At 36.2% G+C, this 27,135-nt stretch overlaps 1 protein-coding gene across 1 annotated transcript in view; it reads left to right on the top strand.

Annotated features, from left to right (window-relative positions):
• Positions 1-27,135, top strand: part of NPAS3 (neuronal PAS domain protein 3) — a 1,108,236-nt gene that overhangs the window by 914,102 nt on the left and 166,999 nt on the right. The window contains 1 exon segment of the mRNA XM_074289550.1: positions 17,450-17,624. Coding sequence (XP_074145651.1) covers positions 17,450-17,624 — 175 coding nt within the window.

Genomic DNA, 27,135 nt, shown 5'->3' with positions numbered 1-27,135 from the left:
GTCACTGACCTTTTGAGAATACCCTTTTGCCTCTGATTTTGAAAACTGCATGTAAAATGTTAAGAAGAGATTCACCTTTCTGATGAAGACACAAAGCATCAATATCGATGGTGGTTGCCACATAGGCAGAGTTTGTTCTTAATTTTAGAACTGTAGCCAGCATGGCTAGTCTGGGATAGTACGCCAATGGGATGGTTCTCATGGCCATATATCCAAAGTAGCCCTTCTTTCTGAAGTCCCTCATAATCTAGACAGAGTCCCTCTATTGAGGAGTCCCCATAAAGCAGATAAGTAATCCAGATGTTAAGTCTTCTAGAGTCTTTATTTTGAAAAAACAAACTAGATTGAAAATGTAAAGTGCCTTGGTAAAAGACAGGATGTAGAATTTTATTGATCTACATGTTTTTCCATAAAAAAAGCTTTAAAAATGCAAGTGAATTTCTTTATGTCAGCTAGGGAAACAAATGAGGGAAGATATACATTCAGGGCTTAAATTTGTGGAGCAGGAAGTTGGTTCCCTGGCTCCACTTATAACTGCCAGGATCTGTACCAAGCAGCTGACTTTGAGGTATGGACTTGGGAACCAAGCAAAATAGGACATATCCTGTTTATGATTTATTTAGTCTGTTCTTTGATACTTAGAAAAAAATAAGGTTAATGCATATTAGTAGGAAGCTGGCTGCTGAGTGCCAAAAATCAATCAATGAATCAATTTGCCAGGATTGATTTCGTATCTGCCATAGTTTCAATGCTGTGCTAGGTCTCACAGAGGAATTGAGAGAAATAGATGACCTCTTCCTACTCTCCAGGAGTTTACAATCTACTTAAATGGTGATCGCATCACTTTGTGTTCAAGCTTTTGATCTGTTTCCACAAAAACAAAACAAAACAAAACAAAACAAAAAACCCTGATTTTCCTCATTCTCCACCTTGAGTATCATCTGCCTAAACCATAATTTAATCCTTCTCTGAACTTAGAGCATTTACTGTTTGTTTTTCTTAAGTGTGGTTTTGGGGTTGGGTTTTTATTTTGTTTTGTTTTGTTTTTTGGAGGGTATTTTTGGAAACAAGCAACAATTTCCTTAAAGATAATGAAAACAATGAGGCTCTATACCAAAATTTGTTGTTCTTATTTTTGACATTGAATCACTCTCTTATGAGATTTCTTTTGATATTCTCATATATATATTTTTAAGTGTTGATGCTTTTTGCTTTTAGGCTTAATTTTTCAATCAAAATATTTCCCACCCATCAAATTCTTCCTTTATAACAAGGAAAGCAATGAATTTATAACAAAGATAAACAGTGAAGTAATACCAGCAAAAATGTATCCGTCCGACAACATTCTAAGATTTGGAACTGTAGTCATCCCTTTCTCTTTTGAGAGAAGGGGCTTGTATTTCTTTAACTCTTCTCTAGGACAAAAATATCTATTAGTTATTCAGTTTGACTGCTTTTAAAAATTGTTTTCACTTACCTCGTTGTAGTTAATACTTATATGATTCTTCTGTATTTTTTTATTTCCGTTTATATGTTCTTCCAAGTTCTTCATTCTCATCATTTTGTCAATGTAGTAATGCACTATTATACGTGTCCCATTTTATTCAGCCAATTAATGATAATCCTTTCTGGGTTTTTTTTTGTTTTGTTTTTTTTTTGGCTATCTCACTAAATGCTATTTTGAATATTTAATACATATAAGACCTTTATTTATCTTTGACTTTCACAGTATATACCCCTAATAGTAAGATCACTGTGTCAAATAGTTTAATTCTTCATGGATAATTTTGAATTATTTACTTTCTTTGTCATTTTTTTCAGTTCTGAACTGTCTCTATTTCAACCCTGCAAAGCCAACCCTTGATATAACTACATATGAGGAACCATACAATATATACTTTACATATTGATTACTTCTATGGATATGGATAGCATTTTACTTCCTAAGTGCTTCATAGTTAATTTGAATGATCAAATTACCCAGAATAATTTAGTCATTCACAGTTACTTTTTAAACAAGATTGCTATTACATATACAATGCTCTCTTGGTTCTACTCATTTCACTCTGTATTATTTCATGCAAGTTTTCCCACGTTTTCTAAAACCAATCTACTCATCCTTTTTTATAGGACAGTAGTATTTATTTTTCAGAATAGATGGATCAATTCACAGCTTTATCAATGATGTATTGTCTTTCTGCCTTTGTGCAATTCTTCCAACATTGTGTTTCCCTCCAGTTGCCCTTTCATGGGTGTAAGGTGAAAATTCATTTCTCTCAATGTTTTAAGAAAAGTTGGAGCATTTCTTTCACGTGATTTGGGAAAATTTACATTTCTTCCTTATTTGTTCATATCCTTTGAACAAGCCACCATCGCTTTATGTTGTTAATTTTTCAAAGTATTTATTTCTTATCTTCTCATGGAGATTACAAGTTCCTAGACAACAGGAACCATATTTTACATGCCATAGAACTTGCAAAAGACAAGTGAATATAATCTATGTTTAATAAATTTTTAATTGATTGATTTGATCTCACATTTCCACTCCTTTTGAGATTGTTGACACCTTCACCTCTCCACTTATTTCTTTTCTTGCAGGTCCTTTCAATCTGGCCTTTTTATGTTAATCTCCCCCTTCCTTTAATCCTCTTAGTCTTTGTACTGATTTCTGGTATTTGTCTTATTTTTCTCTCCTTACCCATTCTATTTACATGCCCGTCCTCTATGCCAAGAGCAACTTATAGTCTATTATTAAAGCTGGGTTTTAACTTATTCCTTTAAAGTGGCACCTTGAGAGTGCTCAAGGTATTGACTTGCTTCATAGAAAATGACCCAAAACACCACTACACTTGGCAGTTTCAACAGCCAAGATGAAATACTAGTAATAGTATTTTAGGTCCTTATCCTTTGGTGAGCCACTGAGAGTAAAATATGCTCCAAGACCAAGTTGCTCATCCTCGTGAAGTGAATTAATTCACTCAGCATATTTAGAGAGAGTTTCTTGTTGCCCAAGAAGAGGCTATTTACTACCTAGAAAACTAAGCTCTTAAAAAAAGCTGATGCTTTGCTCCTGCACATAATTTTATTTTTCCTGATTGTATTAAGAGGATCAGACTTCATATTAATATTTAGCACTAAGTGCCAGCCCTCTGCAATGTCTGACTACATAATGATCACTCAAATTTCCATCATTCTTAAAGCTGGCAGAGTGCTTTCTTCAAAATGACCCTGTGGAGAGTATAAGTAAAGCAACTACTAGTATCCCCATTTTAAGGATAAAAAAAGTGAGTCTTGGAGAGCTAAATGGATTTTTCTCCGTAGAAACCTAGCAAGGAAGGCTCTGGGAGGTAAGATTTGATACTTAGACTGACTCTGCCACGCAGGTTATCAGGAAAGCACTTTGTAAACATCTGTTGGACTTGGAGACTGGAAGACTTAAATTCAAATACAAGCTCAAACATTTACTGGCTTATCCTGGGCAAGTCAGTTAATCCCTGCCTCACTTTCCTCCCCTCTAAAATGAGGAAAGAAGTAGCACCTATCTACCAGAATTATTTTGAGGATAGAATGAGATCATATTTGTAAAACACCTTAGAAATTTTCAAGTGCCCTATAAATACTTGCTACTATTATCATTATTTAAATGTGAATCATTGTTACACTTTCAGGCATTATAAAAACTTCTGATTCTACCCAGCATTCTATTCACTAGAAAAACCTGTAAATTATAAAGGAGGCAGAGACCGGGTCTTCCCTAATTTTATGATTCTGCCAGCATCGGCACAGTATTCTGCTCATTTGTTGTTACTGTTCAATGGTTTCAGTCATACCTGACTCTTCATGACCCATTTTAGAGTTTTCATGGCAAAGATACTAGAGTGGTTTGTCATTTTTCTTCTCCAGTTTATTTTATAGATGAGAAACTGAGACAAATGTGGTTAAGTGACTTGCCCTGAGTCACAGCGTTACTAAGTGTCTGTATCTAGATTTGAACTCAGATCTTCCTGATTCCAGAGCCACTGCTCTATCCACTGAGTCACTGTCTGCTCTGTTCATAACATATCCTTAATAGGGAGCTGGGAGGGAGCTCAGAGGCCATTTATTCTGACCCCCATTGTACATTTTGGAATGTACAATGTACATTTTGGAGGTAAAATTGGAACCCAGTCCTTATTGATGCTAGGTCTAGCACTCTGGTAGGCTTCTCTAAGAGAATCTGAAAATCTGAAACTGAACCAACTCTAACTCTACCCTGTAAACATAGTCTTCTTGACACAGGTTTCATGGATGGCAAGCAAACTTGAATTAAGTATCTTTAACTTAAGGGAAGATGAAGGAAGGTAATCTACAGAATGGCTATTGGACTTGGTGACAGGAACATCTAGTTTTACATTCTATTTGTGTCCCTTGCTACCTCCATGACCATGGGCAACTCATTTAGCATCTCAACCTTCACTTTTCTCATTTGTAAAATGGGGGTGATAATCATCACTTTCCTCATCGGGAGGCTCAAATGAGGTGATGTATGCCAAATTATTTACAAACCTTAAGGTATTTTCTAAAGGAGAATTATTCCTGCTTGATTATTATTTAAACATTCTGAGTGTTCTATGGGAGTGAGTTTTTGTGACTTGAGAACCTGTCTCTGTTAAAATGTTTGAAAAGATACCCCCCTCTTTTTCCCCCTTTTTCCTTGCACAGAAAGATTTCTGAGGTATAGAACAAAATGGTCCTCTTTGTTGTTTTTGTTGCTAAGTAGCAAATGTAATCTTTGTTATGCTGTCTGTGGTATGACCTGATCATTGTGACTCATCTAACCATCTCTATTGATACTCTTCCATCATAAAGTAGTTCCTTCAAGAAAAAAAAGCAGGAATTATTAATGTTATTTAAAAATCAATATTCATGCATAAAACAGAACCAAAGTTACTTTAATCTTATAAACACTGTTCTTTTACTGTAATTGGAATCAAAATAAGGTCACCCTGTCTCCCAGAAACCAGATGGAGAAATTGAGCTCATCTTTATCATAGGTTCCTTTTCTTTGGGAAAAAAAAAAAATTCTAACCAAAATCTTTTCTCATTTCTTCATGACTGTAAAACACTATTTGAATCAGAAGAAATAACTACCTCAGAGTCCCAGTTGTTTCAGTGGTGTCCATCTCTTTCATATAATGTTTGGGGTTTTCTTGGCAAAGACACTAGAGTGATTTGATATTTCTTTCTCCGATTCATCTACAGATGAGGAAACTAAAGCAAACAGGGTTAAGTGACTTGCCCAGGGTCAGTTAGTCAGTGCCTGAAGCCAAATTTGAACTCATATCTTCTATGATTCTATTCTTACCACTTATCCACTGTTCCACCTAACTGGTAGACACAAAATAACAGACACTGCAGTAAAAATTCTTTACCCGAATAACATACTATCAGTACTGATCACATTGATCAAAGATGGAGGTGTGTTGATGTTGATAATCAAACATAATCCTGTCCCTCATAACATACTTCTTGTTCAATACCCAGAGGTAGAATGGTAATGACTTTTGTGTTTTTTGAAGATAATGGATCGTGCCAGTATAGTTGGCAAATAATTATAAGATGTGACCTAGTCTCATCATTATTGGAATAGCAGAGAAGTTCTGTGGGTAGCTACATATTTGTTATTTAGAAGTGACAGATTGGTGTTAATTATTTAAAAAATTTTAAGTGTTTATTTCTTGGTATCATCTCATTTTTTACCATGAGATAAAACTCAAATGTATTTATTCCTTTCCTCTCTGATACTTTGAAAATTACACCAAAATTCACTTACCTTCCCCTTTATCCTTTCAAAACTTCAAATTCTAGGAACCTTATTAAATCTATTTAAAAGGACATCTGATCTCACCAGTTCCATTTATCCAAAGGAACATCCTCATGGCATAATTTCCCACTCAGAATGAGGACATTCTCTATTTTTCTCTTTCCATCTTTCTCCCTGAAAAAAAAAAAAAGTGTCATTGGCAGAGGACAAAGGGTGTAAATGTGACCCAACACATCACAAGCATTTTAGAACTAGGCAAGATACACTCCTGTAATATGGCGGGGGTGGAAAATTACCTTGATTGAAGGTTACAAGAAAAGAAAAACAGATAGATTACAGAGAGCATCTGTCACAGACAGCAAGGACTAACGAAAACTGCCAAGGACATTCTTAAATCAACTTCATATTTAGCAACTTGTATATGGCAGACATCAACTTGACCTGAGATATGTGGATGACAATGAATGCGAAGTTCATAAGCCCAAAGTGATGGCACTATGAGATGATCACTTTTCCTATTTGGATGGTTTATCAGTTTTGCAGTAATACTGATTGTCACTAGCTAGAGCAGTGGTCACAAATAGGCGTGACCTAAATGTCCCCATGCATCTAGCTGGTGCAGTGGATAGAGTGGTGGGTCTGGAATCAGGAAGACTTGAATTCAAATCCAGTCTCAGACACTTATTAGCTGGACAAATGACCCTGGACAAATCATTTAACCCTGTTTGCCTCATTTTTCTCATCTGTAAAATGAGCTGGAGAATGAACTAAAAAACTCCTCCTATATCTTTGCCAAGAAAATGCCAAATGATGTCACAAAAAGTTAGATACAACTGAAGAACAATGAATCTTCTCCCCCAATTTATTTATTTACTTCATCTTTCTAAGGAACAAAAATATCCATTACTTTTTCCACCCAAAAAATCTCTATGGAAGTTGACAGGTAGAAAACAGTCAAAAAAAAAAAAAAATACTGATTTAGAACTCCAGAGGCCTGAGTTCTTTTCTTTAACTTACCCCTAAAAGTGCCATCTTGGACCAGTCACTTTACATGGCTTCCTTCTTTGGACCTTTAAGGTCCTTTCTAGTTCTAAATTCTACGAATGACTCTTGTCTTTTGGGTCCAGATTGATTCTCTAATATTCTTTTTGGAATTTGATTCTTCCATATGTATGCCAGATGTTGAACCCAACGTAAGCTTGTAGGGGAATATGTAAGAAACCACTTGGCCTACTGAACCTTACAAGGAATAGATGCATTCTTTTCTAAAAGTAAAATAAGCCTTGGGCATTGTACATCAGATTCATCTAGGAGAGATGGCACATACTCATAAACATAGGCTTATTTTCCTTGGGGGGGAGGAAGGAAGAGTATACTGGCAGAAATTTTCATTCCACCTCATCATCCTGGTACAGGAACTTTTCTTTCTTCTTGTACTAATTTATACAAGTATCCCTGTAAAAGGCCCCTTGCTTTTATGCATTTTCCCTTCAGATAAGTCAGCAAATACATGGAATGAGACAGAGCAGTAAAGAACATCAAATTTCTGTCAAAACAGTTCATAAATATTCAGTATAGTTCTGCACCATGTAGAAAGTTATGAAGATGGCATTAAGATACCAGTAAATCTAAGGGAAAACCTATGCTAATCGAGATCTCCCATCTTATTACATTTTATTCTTTTATCACGTTATTATCCTTCAATAATATAAATGTTAACCAAAAGTAACATCACAGATTCTACAGCCTGCTTCCATGGGACATCATCTTTGTGTTTCCCAACCCACAAATCAGTATCTCCTAGCAGACCTCAAAGCTTCATCTGTTAGGAGGGATCTTAGTGCATAAGAATAGAGCACTGGACCTGGCGTCAGCAAGACTGAATTCTGTTAGATATATTAATAATAATAATAATAATAATAATAGTTTTTAATACTATTATTGTTATATACTAGATCTCTAAGGCATTAGATACCAATGTGGTGCCCTCTCACCAGTAAGAGCTAGTATTTATATAGTGCATTAAAGTTTGCAAAATATTTTACAAATATTATCTAATTCAATCCTCACAAGATCCATGAGAGTTAGGTTATTATCCCCATCTTTAGGATTAGGAAGTTGAATTACAGGTTAAGGGACTTGCTTAGCTTTCTACAGCTAGTGAAAGAAATGAATGTTTCTTTTTTATATTAATAATTTACCATTGGAAAGGTCCAGAATTTTCCCCTTTCTACCTCTTTATTTTCTCATATTCTCCTCAATCTTGTTCTAATCAAGAAAGTAGATTAGGTGAACTGATGAATTCCTAAATCTAAGTGAAAGCAATATCCCCCTTTTTATCTAGATTACCCTATGGCAGGTTATATAGATATAGATAAGTCTCTATGAGGAAGACTGAGTGATCAGAATAGAATAAGTTTATTATATTCATTCTATCATTACTTTTTGACCAAAGTTCATTGTCACTTTCAGGAACAATCACTATTCCAAGGGCACGTAAATATTGAATGGATTCTACGAGGGGTGTTTGGTATTCCAAAATGTCACTAATTCCTTTCCCTAGTATGATTAATAAAATGATAAATTACTCAGAAACTATATCTCTTGAACTTTTTATATTTTATGCCAGTAAGTGTCTCAGAATGGATTTGAACAATATATTTTTAATCCTAGGAGTATTGCTTCCTCCAGTATTTTACCCAACAGCCTCTAGACACAGGTGATACCCAATCACCTTCTTTCCATTTAGGATTCTCAGTGAATTAGAGAGCCCAGCCAGAAAGGGCTCAGTACTTGTATTCTACTCTAAGATCTCAAAGCACTGACATATGAAAGATTTTTCCTTCTCACAAAGCAGTAATTCCCACCCTATATGGTAGGGCTCATTTGTACCCTGCAATGTAATAAATATATATATATGTGTGTGTGTGTGTGTGTGTGTGTGTGTGTGTGTGTGTGTGTGTGTGTGTGTATGTATGTTCAGGTACCATCTTAAAAATATCCATTCTTCTATTAATTAATTAATCTTTATAGGAAAAATATTCAGTTTTAAGAAGAATAAAATTACTTCTTGCTCTTCCTGTTGAATTAAGATAAACTTCATAATCTCCCCTTTTAAAGGCATCCACTGAAGATGCACTTCTTTGGAGTTGACTTTACAATGTTGCTGCCTCTTTCCTCATTTGTACTGCACCCTTTCTATCAAGGAAAATATTCTGGAGTCCTGAATTCAATGAGTCACAGTACAGTACTGTAGGTAGAAAATATTGCCCACTCCAGGGGGCACACAAAGGCTATTGACATGCTTGCTTGATGTATGAAAAGACAAATTAGTCCCCCATTCTATCTACCAGCAGGATACAGTGACCCAACATGTAAAAGTCAACTCAAACCGCTGTATAGCATATTTACTTTTTTTTAGTCAGGGAAAATTCACACTTACCAAATCAACTGTATCTTATTTGCAAATTATATACCAGCTAAGTGAATGTGGAATAGATTTTGGGGAAAGAAGTGAGTAGTAGGTGACTATGGATGATGAGAAAGGGGGTTGGTGATTGTTCAGTTTGTCATGGGGAGCTTGGAGGAGATGCAGCAAGTGGTGGAGAGTGGAGAGAAGAGTAAAGAAAAACAAACCTCTTTCTGACTATGATCACTTAGTAATGCATGCTTTGTTCTAGAACTCAGTGTCTATAAAAACAATTGCTGGTGTATTTCTAAAATAAAGGATGAAACTAGAGAGATGCCTCTTTGATATTTTCTATTGGTCTCAAAATCACTATCTATAGGCAGAGTGTCCGGCCTACAATCATAAAATTTGAGTTCAAATCTGGTTTCAGAGACTTACAGCAATGTACCCCTGGGAAAGATACTCAACTCTGTTTGCCTCAGTTCCCTTATCTGTAAAATAAGAAGGAACTGGCAAACTATTTCAATATCTTTGTCAAACAAACTCTAAATGAATTCACAAAGAGTCAGGCACAAATGAAACAACTGAACAACAACAACAATTGGTCTCAAGTCAAACTGAATGGGGAAGTCCAAAACATTTTGTAATGTTTTATTTTTTGTTCTGTGATACAAAGGAAATGATTCAAAATTCCTCAAGTAACAAATGAAGTCCTCTTTTATTCCAATATGTAAAAAGACAGAATAATGTTTGCATATTTTTTTTAAAATTAAAGTCTTACACTTGTCCATTATCTCAGAGATGAGGGTCACAAGAATACTCTTCCTCTTATTCAGAAGAGCAAATATTAGGAGGGAAAAAAAGCTATAATTTTTCATTGACTATATCATAATTAAGCATAGAAGAATTAATATTAGAATATTTTTGTAATCTGCTGATGTTGAATTGAAGTGATAATTAAAGAAGTAAGAGGGAAATGCAGTTTGATTTCATGGAGTTATGTTATAAATCAAATAACGAGGATATTAGGGCACACTGAGACACAAGCTACAGTCCTGCCAATAGCTGGAAAACCTACCCAAATTGGTTCTGAAAGATAAGAGACTGTAGTGCAGCCTGGCGTGAGTTCAAAAGACTTTGGGCCTACAAGCATTAGACAAACCCAACTTTGTCAGATCTAGTTGAAAAGTGTGAGGGTGGAACATTGGCATATGACCCACAGGTAAGAGTAAAGAGAGGAAGATGAAGAGAGGTCCAAAGAATGGGGGTTGGGGATTCAGCAGATACCTGACTGGGGAAGTTCCTGAAACCAGTCAGGAAAATGGGGCCTCAGGTTGGAGGTATCTCCAGGATGGGGAAACTGTTGGCAAAGAAGTCCAAACAATGTATTGAGGCACCAGTCAGCTGAAACATGAGCATAATGCTACCCTGTGGTATAAATTCTAAATAGGCAGCAGGGAATATATGTAAAGTATGTGTGAATTGTCAAATGCAAGTGTAAAGAATATGGTTTTTTAAAATATATTTTTAATATTTGAAGGTAGAATGTAATGAGTTCCTTCTGCCCCATTTGTATGATTTCTTTCTTCCAACAGGCAGCTGGATGCTATAGTTGACTGAGCATCTGGAAAGGAGTCAGAAAATCCTGAGTTCAAATTCAGTCTCAAACATTTAATAGTTATGTGATCATGGGCAAGTCACTTAACTTTTGTCTACCTCAGTTTCCTCATCTATAAAATGGAGATAATAATAACATCTATCTCCAGGGGTTGTTGTGAGGATTAAATGAGATAAAAATTGTAAAACACTGAAAATTTTACAGAGAAGTGTGGGGCCAGGATGGAGGCTTATTATTGGCAGTGACTAGACAGAATTATTCTCATTTGCAAGATAGAAAAGAAGGGGAGCACATAGGAATTATCAGTTCTTTTTTCTACTTTCTAAGGGGTATTTGTTTCAGTTGCTACTGTTTTAATAGCATCCATTATGGAACTGACTGTAAAGTTGTGTGTTCACTATTGAAGTTTGACATTCTGTCTCCATTGCAGAGCTCATTACCAGCATTTCAGTTGTCATTGGGCCCATTTCTTGGTCTTCTTTCTCTTCTTTATGATCAGGATGGAAGTTGGTTAGGCATTCAGTTGGACATAGAGGAAAGAGGAACTAGACTCTGCCTCCTTTATTCATTCTTTAGAAATCTGCACACCAAAAAAAGAAAGGATAGAGGGTTGAATAACTCAGAAAACTCTTCTTATAAACTACATGGTTTATTAAAGTAAAATAAAATTACACAGAATCCAGAAGCTTTGCTTTATGAAACCCAACAACTTCCCCTGTTTCTTCTGTAAAATTACCATAACCCCCAAACATTATATTCCATGAAGTTAAGAGTTACATACTTTATATCAACATGTTTTTCTGGTTAAGTACCCACAACATGACCATAAAGATGATGCTTCTGCCTGAGTCTCATTGATTTTTTTTTTTCAGTGAGATCAATATTTTGGTTTCATCTTAAGTTTTAGGGTCCTTTAGGTTTTCTCCTCTCTCCATCTCTATATCAGACTGTAAGTTCCATGAGAATAGAAACCAAGTTTTATGATAATTTTTGTCCCCTTTCAGCATCTAGGTGTCTCAGCATACAGAAGACATTTAGTAATTATTTGTTGAATGATGTTTCACAAAATATGAGACTTTTGGATTCAGTTTCCAGTGTCTTCATTTAGAAATGAACAGAGAACACCTGTAAGAGAGCCATCTCTGTAGTGGGACTCCTGAGTATATGCAAGCAGATTTTGTAGGTGCAGATAATAGAATTAGAGGAAGAAGAGCAGCATCCAGACACTGTCCATGGTCCTGATCCAGGCTTGGCACTAGCCATTAATGATCCCAAATCCCAAAATGCTGCCAGATTTTTTTTAGAGAATTCTCCTTTACTATATAATTAATTCAAAAGAGCAAAAGCTATATTGGTTCAGTAACAGGTGCATGAAGCTATAATTATGATGATATATCAAAGTATACAAGGAATTTTGGCACTGGTTACTTGAAATATAACTACTTGGGCAGCTAGACAATGCAGTAGATCGAGCTCCAGATCTAGAATAGGAAGACCTGAGGTCAAATCTCGCCTCAGACACTTACTAGCTACGTGACTCTGAGCAAGTCACTTATCCCTGTTTTCTTCAGTTTTTCATCTGTAAATGAGACACAGAAGGAAATGTCAAACTACTCCAATTACCTTTGCCAAGAAAACCCCAAATGGATTTGTAATGAGTCATATGTGGTTAAACAAGAACAACTCGAACTACCTTGTATGTAGAAAAATACTTAAGAAATGTTGTTGAATTTAATTGGGAGACATTGTGGTACAGAGGATAAAGATCTAGATGTAGCATCAGTGGATCTAAGTGTAAATCTTGACTTCACTGCCCCATTCTGGGTTTCATTTTCTTCATTTGTAAAATGAGGGGATTGGACTAGAAGAAAGGTTTTTCTCAAGATAATGATATAGGATACTGGTGTTGGGGATGAACTTTCATTGGAAGTCCATAAAGTAGCCCTACTTTATTTTGTTCCCTGGCCCCATTCTTTCTAAGATTACAGAATTATAGATTTAGAGAATTGTAAATAACCTAAAATCTGACTCTCTTGTTTTAATTATGCAATAAGTGAGGCTAAAACAGGGTAATCTACACAGATGGTTAAAAAAAAACAGAACTGAATTCAGAATGTATGGAATTGACAACAAAGAATCAAAAAGATTTTTTTCATAGCTCTGACTTTTGCATACCTATTTTATATGCCTATAAAATTTCTGGGTTCCACAAAAATTTCTCAAGCAAAAGAGGGTCATGAGTAGGAAAAGTTTAGTTTATTTAGATTTCTTTTAGATTATTTAGATTATTATCCAGGGTTCTGGGCAAAGGAGAATAAAATGTCTTTGCAAAGATCTACCTATCAATATATCTTTGTTTAAACTTAGAGTGGAGGGAGGAGAACAAAAGCAACTCAAGCTGATCAGATTACATGTAGATAGAGACTAATGGTGTGAATGGAGCTACATGTAGAATCAGAAAAAAACTGAGTTCAAATCTTGCCTCTGAACCTTATTAACTTAATAACAGAGCAAATCACTTCATTCTCTCTGTGCCTCAATTTCCTCATTTGTAAAATAAGCATCATAAGAACTTTAGTACATTATGAAGTAGTGTGTAGATGTGTGCATGAATTTTTTTGAGCCTGAAAATGGTCTGTAATTGTCATCTACTATTTATGAGTAATATCGTGAAATGTTGGACAAAGAGGAGTGGGACATGACATAGTAAAAAGAGCACTACCATTGGAATCACAAAGTTTGGCTTCAAATCCCACCTATGAAGTTTACTACCTGTATGAACTTGCCAAATCACTTAACTTCCTTGATACGCAGTTTCTTTAACTGTAAAATAAGTTGATTAGATTAGGGAAGGGAATGTATAGTGTCTATTATATGCTATGTGCTTTATAATTATGATTTCATTTATCTTCACAACAACCCTGTAAAGTAGGTACTGTTACTATCCCCTTTTATAGCTGAGAAAATTGAGATAAACAAAAGTTAGATGACTTTCCCAGTGTCACACACGATATTACTCATAAATAGTAGATGACAATTACAGACCATTTTCAGGCTCAAAAAAATTCATGCACACATCTACACATAACTTCATAATGTTCTAAAGTCTGAGTTTGTCTGAGTTTGCATTGAATTTAGATCTTCCTGATTCTAGTTCCAACCTATGCCTTCACTATCTAGCTGCCTAGATGGCTGCTGTGACCATTGCAGATCTGGACTATCATACTGCGAATTAAATCAGCAATATTTGAGTCTGAATACGGGACCTATCACTTAAAAACTGAGTGACCATAGGCATGTTACTTTCTATCTCTGACCCTCAGTTTCTTCATCTGTAAAATGGGAAATAATCATTCTTATAACACCTACCTCTTTGGGTTGTTATGAAGCTTATATGAATAAAGTAAGGCAAATACTTTTCAAATCCTAAGATACTAAATAAATATCAGATTTTACTATTCTGAGACTCCATGCATATTCACTACCCTCCTGGAGTGAAGCAGGACTTCTCACACAGATCATATGCCTATAGTATAAGTGGAATTCAGTGATGCTTCTAATAGGAATGCAAGTGTAGATAAAATCTATCTATGTAGAATTCTGCTCACTGGGTAAATGATTGCAGATGCTGGAAAAATGTACTTATATAACACTAAACCTTATGACATTAAACCTTTTATGAATAAAATATAATCACCTCTCCTCTGAATCTCCCCATCAAACATAGCAATATATATATATTTTACTCTGGCCGTTTCAATGGTAAAATAACTAAAGTGAATGATGTTAAGGTACATGTATGTAGGGTGAGAACATTGGCTCCTCTCCCCTAGATTGAACTCCTTTTTGAATTTGTTTCCTCTTCCCCTCACACTTTGTTAAAGCTCAAGAGAATAATGAATAGATAGCTGGACTTGAATACTGACATTTAGCTGTAATATCCTAAGCAAGTTACTTAATTTTTCCCATGAGGTCTCATGTTTATTATAAAAGGGGGGATAATCACAGTATCAGCCTCACAAGGTTATTATAAGATCAGATGAGATACCATGTGTAAACTGCTTTGTAAACCTTGAGGTTCTGTGTAAATATTGGTTATTATCATAGATACTATCACTGCCATTTGGCCAGCATTTACTTATAACTTATTTTCCCCTAGCTGGATGACACATTGGATAAAGTACTGGACCTGGAATCAGAAAGAATAATTTCATTGAGTTCACAGCTGACCTCAGACACTTACTAGCTGTGTGACCTTGGACAAATTACTTGAGCTTGTTGGTTTGCCTTGGTTTCCTCATCTGTATCTATGTATACTCTGTGTCAAATCTTGTGCTTCAAAGAAAAGCAAAAACAGTTCCTGACCTCAAGGAGCTTTCATTTTAATGGGAGGGAGAGTGTCTATATTTGCTCTGTACAGAATCAGAGAAGGCAATCTGAGAGAGGAAGGCATTAGCAGCTGGGAGACCAAGAAAGGTCTGTGTGAATGTTTAATAATCAGGAACCCGGGAACTCTACAGTATTTTGCACTTCGACGTTGTCAGCTTATCACAATCTGTGGCCTGTGCCGAAAGGCGTGCTGTGGTATTAAATAAAAGATAGAGTTTGAGGAAACTGACAGAAATAGTTTATTAAAGTGCTACAATTTGCCTCCATGCAAGATGAGAGCTAGTTTCTCATATTCGCTAATCCCCAAACAAAATAACCATCAAGAAATATTAAAATACACATTTTATTAGTTTCATTTAATTTCTTAATTGCTCAAATTCAGTTTACCAATTTATTGCTGTGTGAAACGCTTAGAGGCAATGCGTACATTAAAGGGATTATTTACATGTAATCCCTCCCTCCCAGAGGAGAGGAACTGATCACTTATGAATCCTGATTTAGACTCTGTAACAATACCAGATGAATGAAATAGTTATTGTAAAATGATATAGTCAGTAGACAAATAATATCATAGCAGAGTGTCATTTAATAGTCAAGAGAACGTAGCTCGTTTTTGGCAAGAGGTAGGTAAGCTTCTTTCAAGAATTGGTAACCAAACTGAAATTGGTTCCTTGTTTCTTTGGCCGCCCTGCTTTTAATTGACAGATGTTGGAGATATGTTGCTTGTTAAGATTTTAATCAAACAGTGTGTCTGGAAGTAGATGTGATGATCTTACGAGGTCTGGGAGTTCTATGTAACACGGTGGTTTCCAGTGATATGCTTCTGGATTTCCTTGTAACAGTTTGCCCGATTTCAAAGAGCCAAATTAAAATTTGAAGGGATGACAAAGGAAAGAGAAAGAAAGGAAAGAAAGGTCACAAGATTAGGGAACATCGAATTGTCCCGGTGGTGGAGATCACTTAATGCAACCCATTCATTTTACAGATGAGGAAATCAAGGTTCAGAGAGGGTGAGTTATTTCTCCAGAATCACACAGGTAATAAGTATCAGAGTTGAGATGTGACCCAACATCCCCTTCACTCTAAATCCAAGGATTTTTCCAGGATCTGATTATTTCATGGGAGTTCCAACCGAGTAACTTGTGAAAAGTTGTAAAGGGCAGCTAGTTTCCATGGCCTGTGTTAGCTGATCTACTAACCATTAAACGACTCAGGGCAGGAAAAATCCATTAGTGATCTAGGAAACAGCTTTTTCTTGTCCAGCTTTGATGCCTCTTGCTTCTTTGTAGTATCTATAACCCCAGTGCATTTCCTTTGGCAGTGTCATTGTTGTACTTGAAAGAAAATGAGTGCTACAAGATGGGAGGTGAGGATAGAAGTCTACGGAAATTAGCCCAATCCTAGAAACAGCAAATACCCCCTTAATACAACCCATAATCCAAACTGGGGCCACCTCTGATATTGATGAATCATGCAGGATTTCAGCTGGAATCTGACTTCTCTGGCATTCTTACATTCATTGCTCTGCGTTGGTAGGCAGCTTAACCACATACAAAATAGAACATAAAAACTATCCTCGAGGAGATTTGTAAAAAATCTATTTTATTAGATTGAAGTCAGAACAAGCTGATACCAGCAGGAAAAAAAAAAAAAAGAAAGAAAAAGAAACTCCCTGGCTTAGACCCAAGCTGACCTTTTTTCATGTGGAAAATTCTCCATGTGATTACAGAGCTAATGAGTAATATTTAATGAAAACATTATGTCTTCTCATATATTCCTAAACAGCACTTTTTATGCATTTAAATTTACATAGAAATAAGCCTTTTGTACTGCCTACATGTATAAAAATGCATTCAAGAAAGCTGAAATAAACCAGGACCATATTTACACGAATCCAGATATTTATTGCCACTAATCTAGTTTTAAAAGCCAAGGGTTTTAGTAGGATTTCCCCCCCCCCATTTTAAATGGGGTTAAATATTTGTCACCTAAGTATAGAAACACCCTTATTTTCTTTGGGGTTTATTGATGCTTCGGTAACCCACACCTTAGGCCTAATCAAGACTGAGTCTATGCTGACTGCTAATATTGCCTGTGTTTCTTGGACTGAGCCAGATTTGCATTTCTATTCAGTGCCTAACTTAATAGTGTCCTGGAGTTGGAAATGAAAAAGCAAGTAACCCTTCTCTTTTCCTTCTTTCCTCTCCCACCATTTCTTTTGTCTCCCTAGGTGGAACTGACAGGCAGCAGTGTGTTTGACTATGTCCACCCAGGAGACCATGTGGAAATGGCAGAGCAGCTGGGCATGAAGCTTCCGCCCGGACGAGGTCTCCTCTCACAGGGGACAGCAGAGGATGGAGCCAGCTCAGCGTCTTCATCTTCTCAGTCTGAGACCCCTGAGCCAGGTGGGAATTGCAATCACAATGAGTGGGTTGGCGGGCAGGACCTTTACCAAATGATTGAGCTCAAGTTGCTGGTGTGAAGAGACTATAAATAGGTCTAATGGTATTTAACAATGCTGTGCAAGGCTTTCAGTTCCATGCAGTAATTAAATCAGGAAGAGATTTGAAAATAAAGAGACATTTTAATAAGTATAATAGCAAGGATCTAATTTTGGTTGAACAATACATACAAAAGGCATTAGTTTCTTTAGTTTTTTCTTTCAGATGACTAAAAAAGGTTCTGATTTAGAATACCCTCTTCTTGGATTGTTACAGTGGCTAAATGCAATGTACTTATTTATTATTCAGCAAAATCTATGAATAGGTTTGTATCGAATGAAAAATACTGGGCACATGCAGAATTCTTGGTTCTTTTTTTTTTTTTTTAAGCATCAGAAGGTACTTGAAAGATGTGAACAGATAAATTAAGGCTAAAAAGAAAACAGTAATGGCTACATTTTAAACTGCCTTTCCACCCTCAGTATTTAATTAGATCAATTGTATAGAGGAATGAACAGAGGTGACATTCCTCATTGGGATTCCTTCCAGGCCTCTTATAGACTTTGCATTCAGAATGTTCCCATTTTCATTGTGTTGTACTGATGATAATTTAAGTATTAGGGGAAAATCCATTTATAAATTAAACAAAATGACTTGATATCCATCAGTCCCCTAGTTCATCAAGCTGTTCAAACACGGGGAAGATTGGCTGGTCGGCCTGGGTCTTCCGAGAGCTCTGGTAATTAGATCTGCGAAGGATTTATTCTTTGCTGATTGGGGCTTTAAATTAATTGAAGTTCCACATTTGTGGTTTTGTCCTTTTTGTACTTTTTTAGAGGAGATATTTCATATTCTTGTGTGGTGGAGTGCTTGGCCAAGCAGCAGTGGTTTAAATGTTAATTTTTCTCATGAGAAGTTTAAGATTTTTAATGAATCAAGGCCTGATTTGAAGTGCAAAGTTTTATTTGCTTACTTGGGAAATTATTTTTGTACTCTTTAAAGATGTTTGTACTGTACTTGATCTGTTGTTTTAAAACAGATTCATAAGGCAAAAAAATATTTTATTAGGAGAGAAAAATGGAGAAACAAATCTCGGGTTAATATTGGAGCCCTTGAGCCGATAAAGAAAGAAAATAATTCTTTCTGAGTCCTTTCAAGAAGATACTAACTGCATCTAGCTTTTACATAGTAGGCTTTCTTACGAAATAAGAAAGAAGGAAAAAGAAGACTATTGCCTCTGGGAAATGTTGAACCAGTCCCTATTCCCTAATAATAGAAAGGGACAGAAGTAGACTCTAGCCTCTACAGATGTTGTTATTCTAGACTGGCCACAGCTTAGTGGTGTGGAAGGTTTATAATTTATAAACCCCCCAGACACAGATCTAAAGAAAGCAATTGTTTGCCGGTCCTTTTCCTTCAATACCCTTGCCCCTGGAAACAAGTTTTGTCACAAGGTAGGTTCAAAAACTCATCACATATTTCAGTTGAAATGTTGTTGGTCCTAAATTATAATGAATATCAAAATAGGTCTAGATTTTGGTTGAAATCCACATCATCTACAAACTATCCATATAGACAGAGGCTTGCATCATATTCTTAGGGTACTCATCTTTCTTCTCCCATCCATTATCACCTTCCACAGATACCCCTAGAACTTGGCAACTCCTCTCTTTTGAAGTTGAATGCTGATTTTTTTCACACAGAAGACTCACTGCCGGAAAAAAGGCAGCCATTTTGCCCAAGCTTCTTTCTCCTACTCTCCTCAAAAGCTTTCCTTGCTGCTCAGAAGTAAAAAGCATGAGTGACATTACCAAATAAAAGCTTTCCACTATTGACACGGCAGTCCCAGTAAGAAGAGCTTCTCCCCTTCTTGCTTGTGATTCAGGAATCATTTGGGTGAATGTTATACTTTCTTTGTGTTGAAAATCCTTGGTTTGGGCCATTTCAGACCTTCAGTGCTTAATAACATTGAGATTGACTGCTCAAGTACTGAAAAGCTGCTGAAGGTGCTACCTTTAACCAAATATCTTCACTAATGCAGATGATCCGTCTAAGGGAATTAGTTAAAAAGTTAGTGTCAGGCACTACATCCCAAAGCTGCTTATGTTTCTTAAAAGCTGAAAGAATTTTAACTAGATTTTCTGAATCTTAATAGCGTGGAAGAGTGTTTATGTTCATAGCGACATAATCTTTTAAACTATGTTAAGACATAGATTTTTTTTTTTTAAATAGCAGTGTAATTTGGGAAAAAAGTCTACAAATATATGAGTATTATGAAAATGAAGAGGCTAGTAGGTGTGGAATTTTTCAGAAGCCTTGTGATGTGTTCAGTGTAGCATTACTAAATGACTGAAACCTAAATAACATTTGGCATTATAATAAAAGGAAATAAAGGACTAAACTAACCTAAGAGGCAATGATACTGGGCTGTAATAAGAATTCTGTTGCTTTGAGCAGCCAGTCCTTTGATTGTCTTGTCTTAAATCAGTATGAAAATAATGAAAGGAAATAATAAAAGGAAAAATCTTGACTATACAGCCACCCTAAACATATATGCATGTGTCTTCCTTGATAGTTGAGTAAATATGGTATTTCTTTTAATATTCAGCCCTAAGATCCTAAAGAAACTCTTAGGACATATGAAAAAAAAAAATGGATTCCTTGGGTTAAAAAAAAAATTATCAAATTAAAGATTACTCCTTTTAAAGGTTGATTTGACCATTTTGGAGAATGCTTTCCTTAACCTGCAGGCTCCCATGATATTGGTGAGCTCAGAATCTCTGGACCATATAGCCTGAATGCTTAATTTACTCTCCATAGATCTTCTTTTCATTCCTTTTAATGGTTCCATAGTCTTGGGATTATGATTGCCATACTCTTCTTTTAATAAATTCAGCATAGCTACTGTTAAGTGCTCAGTAAATGGAAAACCAGCTGTTTCCAAGTAATGCTAGAGACATATAGAAAGGTTTTCCAGTTTTCTAACCATAGGACCCTATTCCTAAGGTCAGGCCATAGAAAAGCTGTGGTCAATTGTTCTTTTTTTATTTATTTTTTTTTAAAAGAAAAAGTTTCCTTTTCTGTTGTGAAAGCTGTTTTTAGCTTCCTGGTAATAAGCTCCAAACTGTAGGTCTACCATCAGGAATAACATATCCCAGCCTTGCTTTAGAGTGAATTGAGCTAGGACGAGGGTCCTTGCAGCTTATTGAATGGGTGAGAGCTCATAGAGGGAGAAATCAATACAACACCAGGATTTAGACAACTTAGCAAAATGTATGAGACAGTACTTTGGGTGAAGAATAACTACAACAGCAAATTTAACCCATTGATTCTCTGAGATACTGGCTATAAGGCTTCCTTTAAAAGTTTTAACTGTAAACTAGACTGCTATGGGATGAAAAAGAACAGGTTGAGATAGTCATTTGCTATGTGATTTTTGTTATGTGCATGCCGTTAAATGTTGCCTAAATTACCAAGCTCTACAGACATCTTCATTAACAAAATGGAATCATCGAGGCCCTTATACAGATGCCTATGCCTATGAGATGAAGGAAATCTGATCAGATTCTGCTTTGACTAGAAAGAACAGAAGCAGCTCATTTTTGCAGATCTTCATGTTCATCTCTCCAAGGAGTTCATTAGAAGGTTCCCCAATAGATGATGGGATAACAGGTACAAATGGCAGACAAGGAAACAATAAGGAATTTCAGCATTCATCTGAAGATTGGTTCAGTGCTTTGTTCAAAAAGCCACACGGATGGGAGATACCTGTACTTTGACAGTTGAATTATTTACTGCCCAGTGTAGTTTTCTGAAATAGCTCCAGTTTCCTATCAATGAGCTGAATTTAGAAGTCAGGCAAGGAAAACCATCTTACTAACCCAGCATCCAACCTTGGTCCCAAGACAGTGTGACTGTATCTACAGCACTTTCTGCTGTACTGCAAATGTCAAACAGAAGGTATAATGGATTTAATATTAGTGCTGGCCAAGGTGTTGAGGGAGCTGTTAATAATGTCACTCCAGTTATTGATCTGAAGCCTTTAAAAATCAAAGAAAAGTGAGAGATCCTCTACTGGGGAAAAGGCACAACAGTGACTGGTTTTTATTGCCAATATATTTCTACATATAGAGTACTGACTTTCTGAAATTATGTGATCACCATTAATCTCTGTGAGATTTTTGGAATCATTATGTGGTAAGATAATATCCAGGTGGGGGGGGAACCCGCTAGGAAAGGGAGGGTTTAGACTCATGCTAATGCTAGGAGGCCTGGCCTGCTTCCTTAACATGATAAAGAGAGCTTTGGGAAAGAATAGCTCCATGCTTGCAACATCAGTATAAGTATTCAAATGCTAAGGAAGGGTATTTGCTCTGAAGTTATTCCTGGTGACAGTGATGGGCTGGCAGGATTTCGGAGTTCTCCAGTAAATTCCCCACCTGAAACATTCTGCCTCAATCACATAGTCACTTGGTTTGAACCAGATTCTTCTTCTACTTTACTTCAACTCCGAGTACCACACATCATGTAGTGACTGCTTTAAAACCGGAATGGATTTTGTGCTTACAATTAGTGCACCTTTTCAGGAGCCTGTCTAATCCTTCAATCTGCATGGCAGTTTGTATGCTATGAAATCCCCGCTTTCCATAGTCCCGAACTAATAAATGAAATTAAAATGTATAATTTATGTTGAATGTTTATCAAACTGTAAACACACATTTAATTCCCTTCCATATTCATACAACATAAGCAAAGATAAATCCATCAGATAACTTACCACGGTTATCTCTGATGGATTGAATGTGAAATTTTTCTCTACTATAACACAAAAAGCCAGGAGGGCCCATGTCATCCTAAGACAGTCTTATTTTTGTTAATAACATCAGCATGTATAAATGCTGAACATACCATACAGAAAACAGTTTCATTGTTACCGATGAAAGTTATAAGGTAATTTTAAGGTGGAGCATTTTGGCAATGTTCTCATTAAAGAAAAAAAAAAAAAAGTCCTGAGGGCAGTATATGTACCTTAATTATTGTTCATCTTTAGAAATAAAATATGTTTCTAATACATTTCTTCCTATTTCATTACAAAATCTATTTGATGTTGCTCTGAGAAAATGATGAATAAATTCAAAAAAGCAAATTAGAATTAGTATAGGCTTTCTGTTCTAAAGTGAATTCATTTGACTCTAAAGGTGAACATGAGCAATGCCTGTTTTCCCTTACAAAGTAACATCCTTTGAATAATAGTCATAACCCTTTTATGTGGTAGCAAAAATGGGCAATTCATTTTCTACAGCACCCCCAGCAGTTACAAGATGTCTTCCAGAAGGAGAGCTAGGTAGCCAGAGCTTCTTTCTTGTTTTATGTAAGTATATAGCTACTAGAAGTACTAATCAATTAAGCAATCAATAAACATTTATTAAGCTACTACTGTATTCCAGGCATTGTGCTAGCTTGGGAAATACAAAAAGAGGCAAAAAACAGTCCCTGCCCTTAGAGAGATTATAGCCTAATGGTACATATCAATCAGCTATATATCATCTGCATTTTAGCTATCTCTCCGGGAAGCTCCACATAAGCTTATTACTAGAGATAAGATTATATTCAAAATACTTTTGTATCTCTAGCAGTTCCTTCTGGAGAAATCACTCCAAAGCCAATTCTCTCCTCTGCATAAATAGGCTACTTTTCAGATCTAGTTACTATATCCAATAACTGATGCGACCTATGATATGGGGTCTATCACCAGGGATGGTAGGCACCAAAAGTTGAAGAATTCACAACAGCCATTTTCTTTGACAAAGATAGATTTATTTAGAGGAATAGGTTACAAAGTGAAGAGATACAGTAGACACTGGGAATGGTAAATATGAAAGAGTTGGGAGAGCATATGAAAAAAAAGTTCTGAGTGGAACTCACAATTACCCAGCAGAAGGAACTGAATCCTGAAAGGGACTTAGCACCTTAAAAGAACTAGTTAGCTGCAAGGAGAAGTGGGGATGAGAAGCATAGTGGAGTTAGGGGAGATACCATGTGGTATGGGAGAAAGGGAAGGGAAAAGACACCACAAGGCAGAGTGCCATAGCAGGTGATCCAAAGGAAGGTAGCAGCCACTGGATGGCCCACAAGTAGGTTTAATAGGAAAATTTAGCTTCAGAATCTTGACATAACCTGAATTTCTGACTGGATTATCTTTAGAGGGTGGGACCTAAGAACTAAATTGATTTCCATTATCAAAACCTTCTTCTTGCTTATCTAAGTGGTTAATTTTTATCAATTCCTCTGCTTACCTTTGAAGACCTCATCACTTCAAGCCCAAGCCTCCCACCCCAGCTCTTTGGATCTTGCTCTTTCTACCATTTCAAAATGGAAAGAACTTGCCAGTGAACTCACTCTAGTTGAAGAAAAACAATCTCTCTTTTCCTTCTAAGAATCAGACTCGATAGTATTTATCTGTCTTTTCCTTCCCTATTCTCCTTCTAATAATCAGAGTACCCCGATTTTGCAGTTCAAAAAGTGTAATTATTATGCAAGAGAATATGCTGATATCATGAAAGTGTAGCAAATAATCCACAGAATAACTGAAGGAGAGACCTCTCATCAAAATAAACAAGATGTTAAATTATAAGGGCCAATTTTTCTAAGCCTACAATAATAATAATAGAAAATCAATATTATTTTTAAACCCATTATTTTGAGATAGTTATTTCCTAGCTCTCTGAATCATAATTCTTCTATTTCCTTACCTGTGGTGATGAGGGGGCATTTTTTTTAATGTTTCTATAAAATAAAGCTCAAGCTAAGTTGCTAACAGGCTGCCTATTTTTTCTCTGCATTTCAACAAAACATGTCCAAGTTGGATGCTTGATAATTACAATTTATAGGTTCAATTTATAAAGCTCTTACCTTCTTGAACAAAGCACACAAGTCATTTGTTCTTAATACATACCACTACACAGAAATCTCTCTCCTGTCAAAATTATACCATTCTGGATTCTTCATCTGCACTAAACAGTGGACTTACGAAGGATAAGTTACCTGGCATTGACTAAGCCTTGCAGGGTGCATAGATCAGAAGAGGCAAAATTGGTCGAAAACCATTTCCACCCCTAGTGAGCAATTTACTCACGATTGCTTTGGGGAAAATGCTGGAAATATTGCTTCTGTGCAAAGTTTGCAACGTTCGGTTGTCAGTGTTTTGCCAAGCAGATCTTCTGTGAGCCTTGTTCTTTTGAAACAAAGCTGTTCCTGGGGCTGCTGTGATAATAGTTGGCATTAATAGAGCACTTCATGTATCCAGAGCACAGCAACTGGTAATTACAGGAGTTAATTCATACTATCTACCTCTGAGGGAGGTCAGTAACATTATCCCTGTTTTACAGCCCCGAAGAATGAATCACACACTATGCAAGTGGTTGCCCAAGACCACCTAAGTCAGTTGCTAAGCCAAGATTAGAATGGAGACTCAGTTCAGGGCTGAGCTGGAGGAGAGTCCAAAGGCTGAAGAGCAGGAGAGTCAGAAGGGACCTTGAGAGAAAAGTAACCAGCAAGTCCTCAAGTGCAGAGAAGCTTCTTTTGCAATAAAAATTCACTTAGGCACACAGGTTTGGGAATTTGGTTGTTTGTTTGTTTTTTAAACAAACCCATGATTTCATTGTGTATGAGAACTCCCACATGAAAAAACTCAATCTACTCATGTAGAACTCCAGTGTGAACTATGTTTGTACATAGTTGTTAACATTCTGTCTTTCCCTTTAGATTAGGAGAGACTATCTTCTGCCTTTCTTTGTAAGCCCAGTACTTCGCACAATGCCTGAATTAAAAGTTATTTTATAACTACTTATTAAAGAAGTCAGGGTTTTAGATTTGCCTAAAGGAAGCACTAAAAATTTAAGTGATTTGCTCAGGCTAATAGAGACATTATGCTACAAGCAGAATTTGAACCCAATACTTTCTCACTCTAAGGTATATTATTTTCCTGATGTTGCTCTGAGAAAATGATAAGAAATTTTTTTAAAGCAAATTAATATTAGTATAGACTTTCTGTTCTAAAATGAATTCACTTGTCCCTAAAAGTAAATAAAAATAATGCCTATTTTCTTTTCTAGGGTAACATCCCTTGTGTAATAGTCATAGCCCTTTTTTATGCTGATGTTTTTTAAAAATGAGAACACTGTCAAAATGGACCATCTTATATTACTTTAGGATCTTCATTTTCTTCACTTGTTGTAGATGACAATACATCCATGCTTTACTACACTGTGACTTTTCTCCATGTTTCCCCAAAGACATTCTTTAGAGAATAAATCCAACATGTTGGAGACCATTCTCAAGTGAATATTCTATTTCATGGGAATTCATCACACACATAGTCACCATAGGGCTTTGAATCTCCTGAAACTCCTTCTTCAGAAAAATCTAGTGAACTAGGTGCCAATGTTGCTATTAAACATCTTCGGCTTAGTCTTGGAATATGATTCACTCTATGAAAAAGGAGGAAATAACTATAGTTCTCCAGGGAACAACTCTCTTCCCTAAGACCTGATACCTAAAACCTAACTTGAGAAACTTCTACCACCCTTAATTTATCCTTCATCAATTTCATTGATCTGGATTCATGATCCAACATTGAGAGGAAATAGCACTAAATATGGGTTCAGTTCAATGGAATGGAATGTGTCTGTAATCCCTGCTAGGTGGGAGGCTGAGTGAGAATGATAGATCATTTGATCTCAGGAGTTCAGATCTACAATTGAATAAGCCATCAAGGGTCTTCACTAAGTCTAGCCAAGTCAATGAGACCCTGGGAGCAAATCCTAGGTCAATCACTATTAAAATAAAGTCAATTAGTGGCTGCTGTTCTTCTAACCTAAGTAAAATGGAAAGAACAACAACAGAAATCCAGATATTTGCTAGTTTTATGACTTTTGACAAGTCACTTAACTTTGCCATGTTTCCATAAGTATCTGGGACAGCATTTGAACTCAGATCTTCTGGACTCTTCAGTCTAATCTCTATCACTGTGCTCCCTAGGTAATAAGAAAGAGGCAGCTGGAGTAGATAACTTCCTAAATTCTTTTGCAGCTTTAAATCTACTATGTTTTAATTAAACATGTCCTACTATGACCTTTCTTCTCCACATAGCATTTCCTTTATCCCATTCTCTGTGCAACAGCACCTGAACATTTAGAGAACAGGCAAAACTCATCCCCAAACCAGGATTTCCACTTCCGGTACAAGTATGGGCAGACCCAACCAAAATACTATCCTTTTTGTTGTTGCTGTTTTACACATTGTGCACTGGGGAATTTCAGGAAGTCTTGCAGTCTCCTATTTTACCATGGATTCAAGTCCCCGAAACTGGTAAAGGATAAATGAAGAACATCAGAAGCTTCCCAAGTAGGTTTTAGGCATCAGTTCTTGGGGAATGGAAAATAATAGAGAGCCATAGTTATTCCCTCTTTCTTCA

Source organism: Sminthopsis crassicaudata, chromosome 2, assembly GCF_048593235.1.
Source record: "Sminthopsis crassicaudata isolate SCR6 chromosome 2, ASM4859323v1, whole genome shotgun sequence".
NCBI lineage: Eukaryota > Metazoa > Chordata > Mammalia > Dasyuromorphia > Dasyuridae > Sminthopsis > Sminthopsis crassicaudata.
This window is presented reverse-complemented; position numbering and strand designations above follow the sequence as displayed.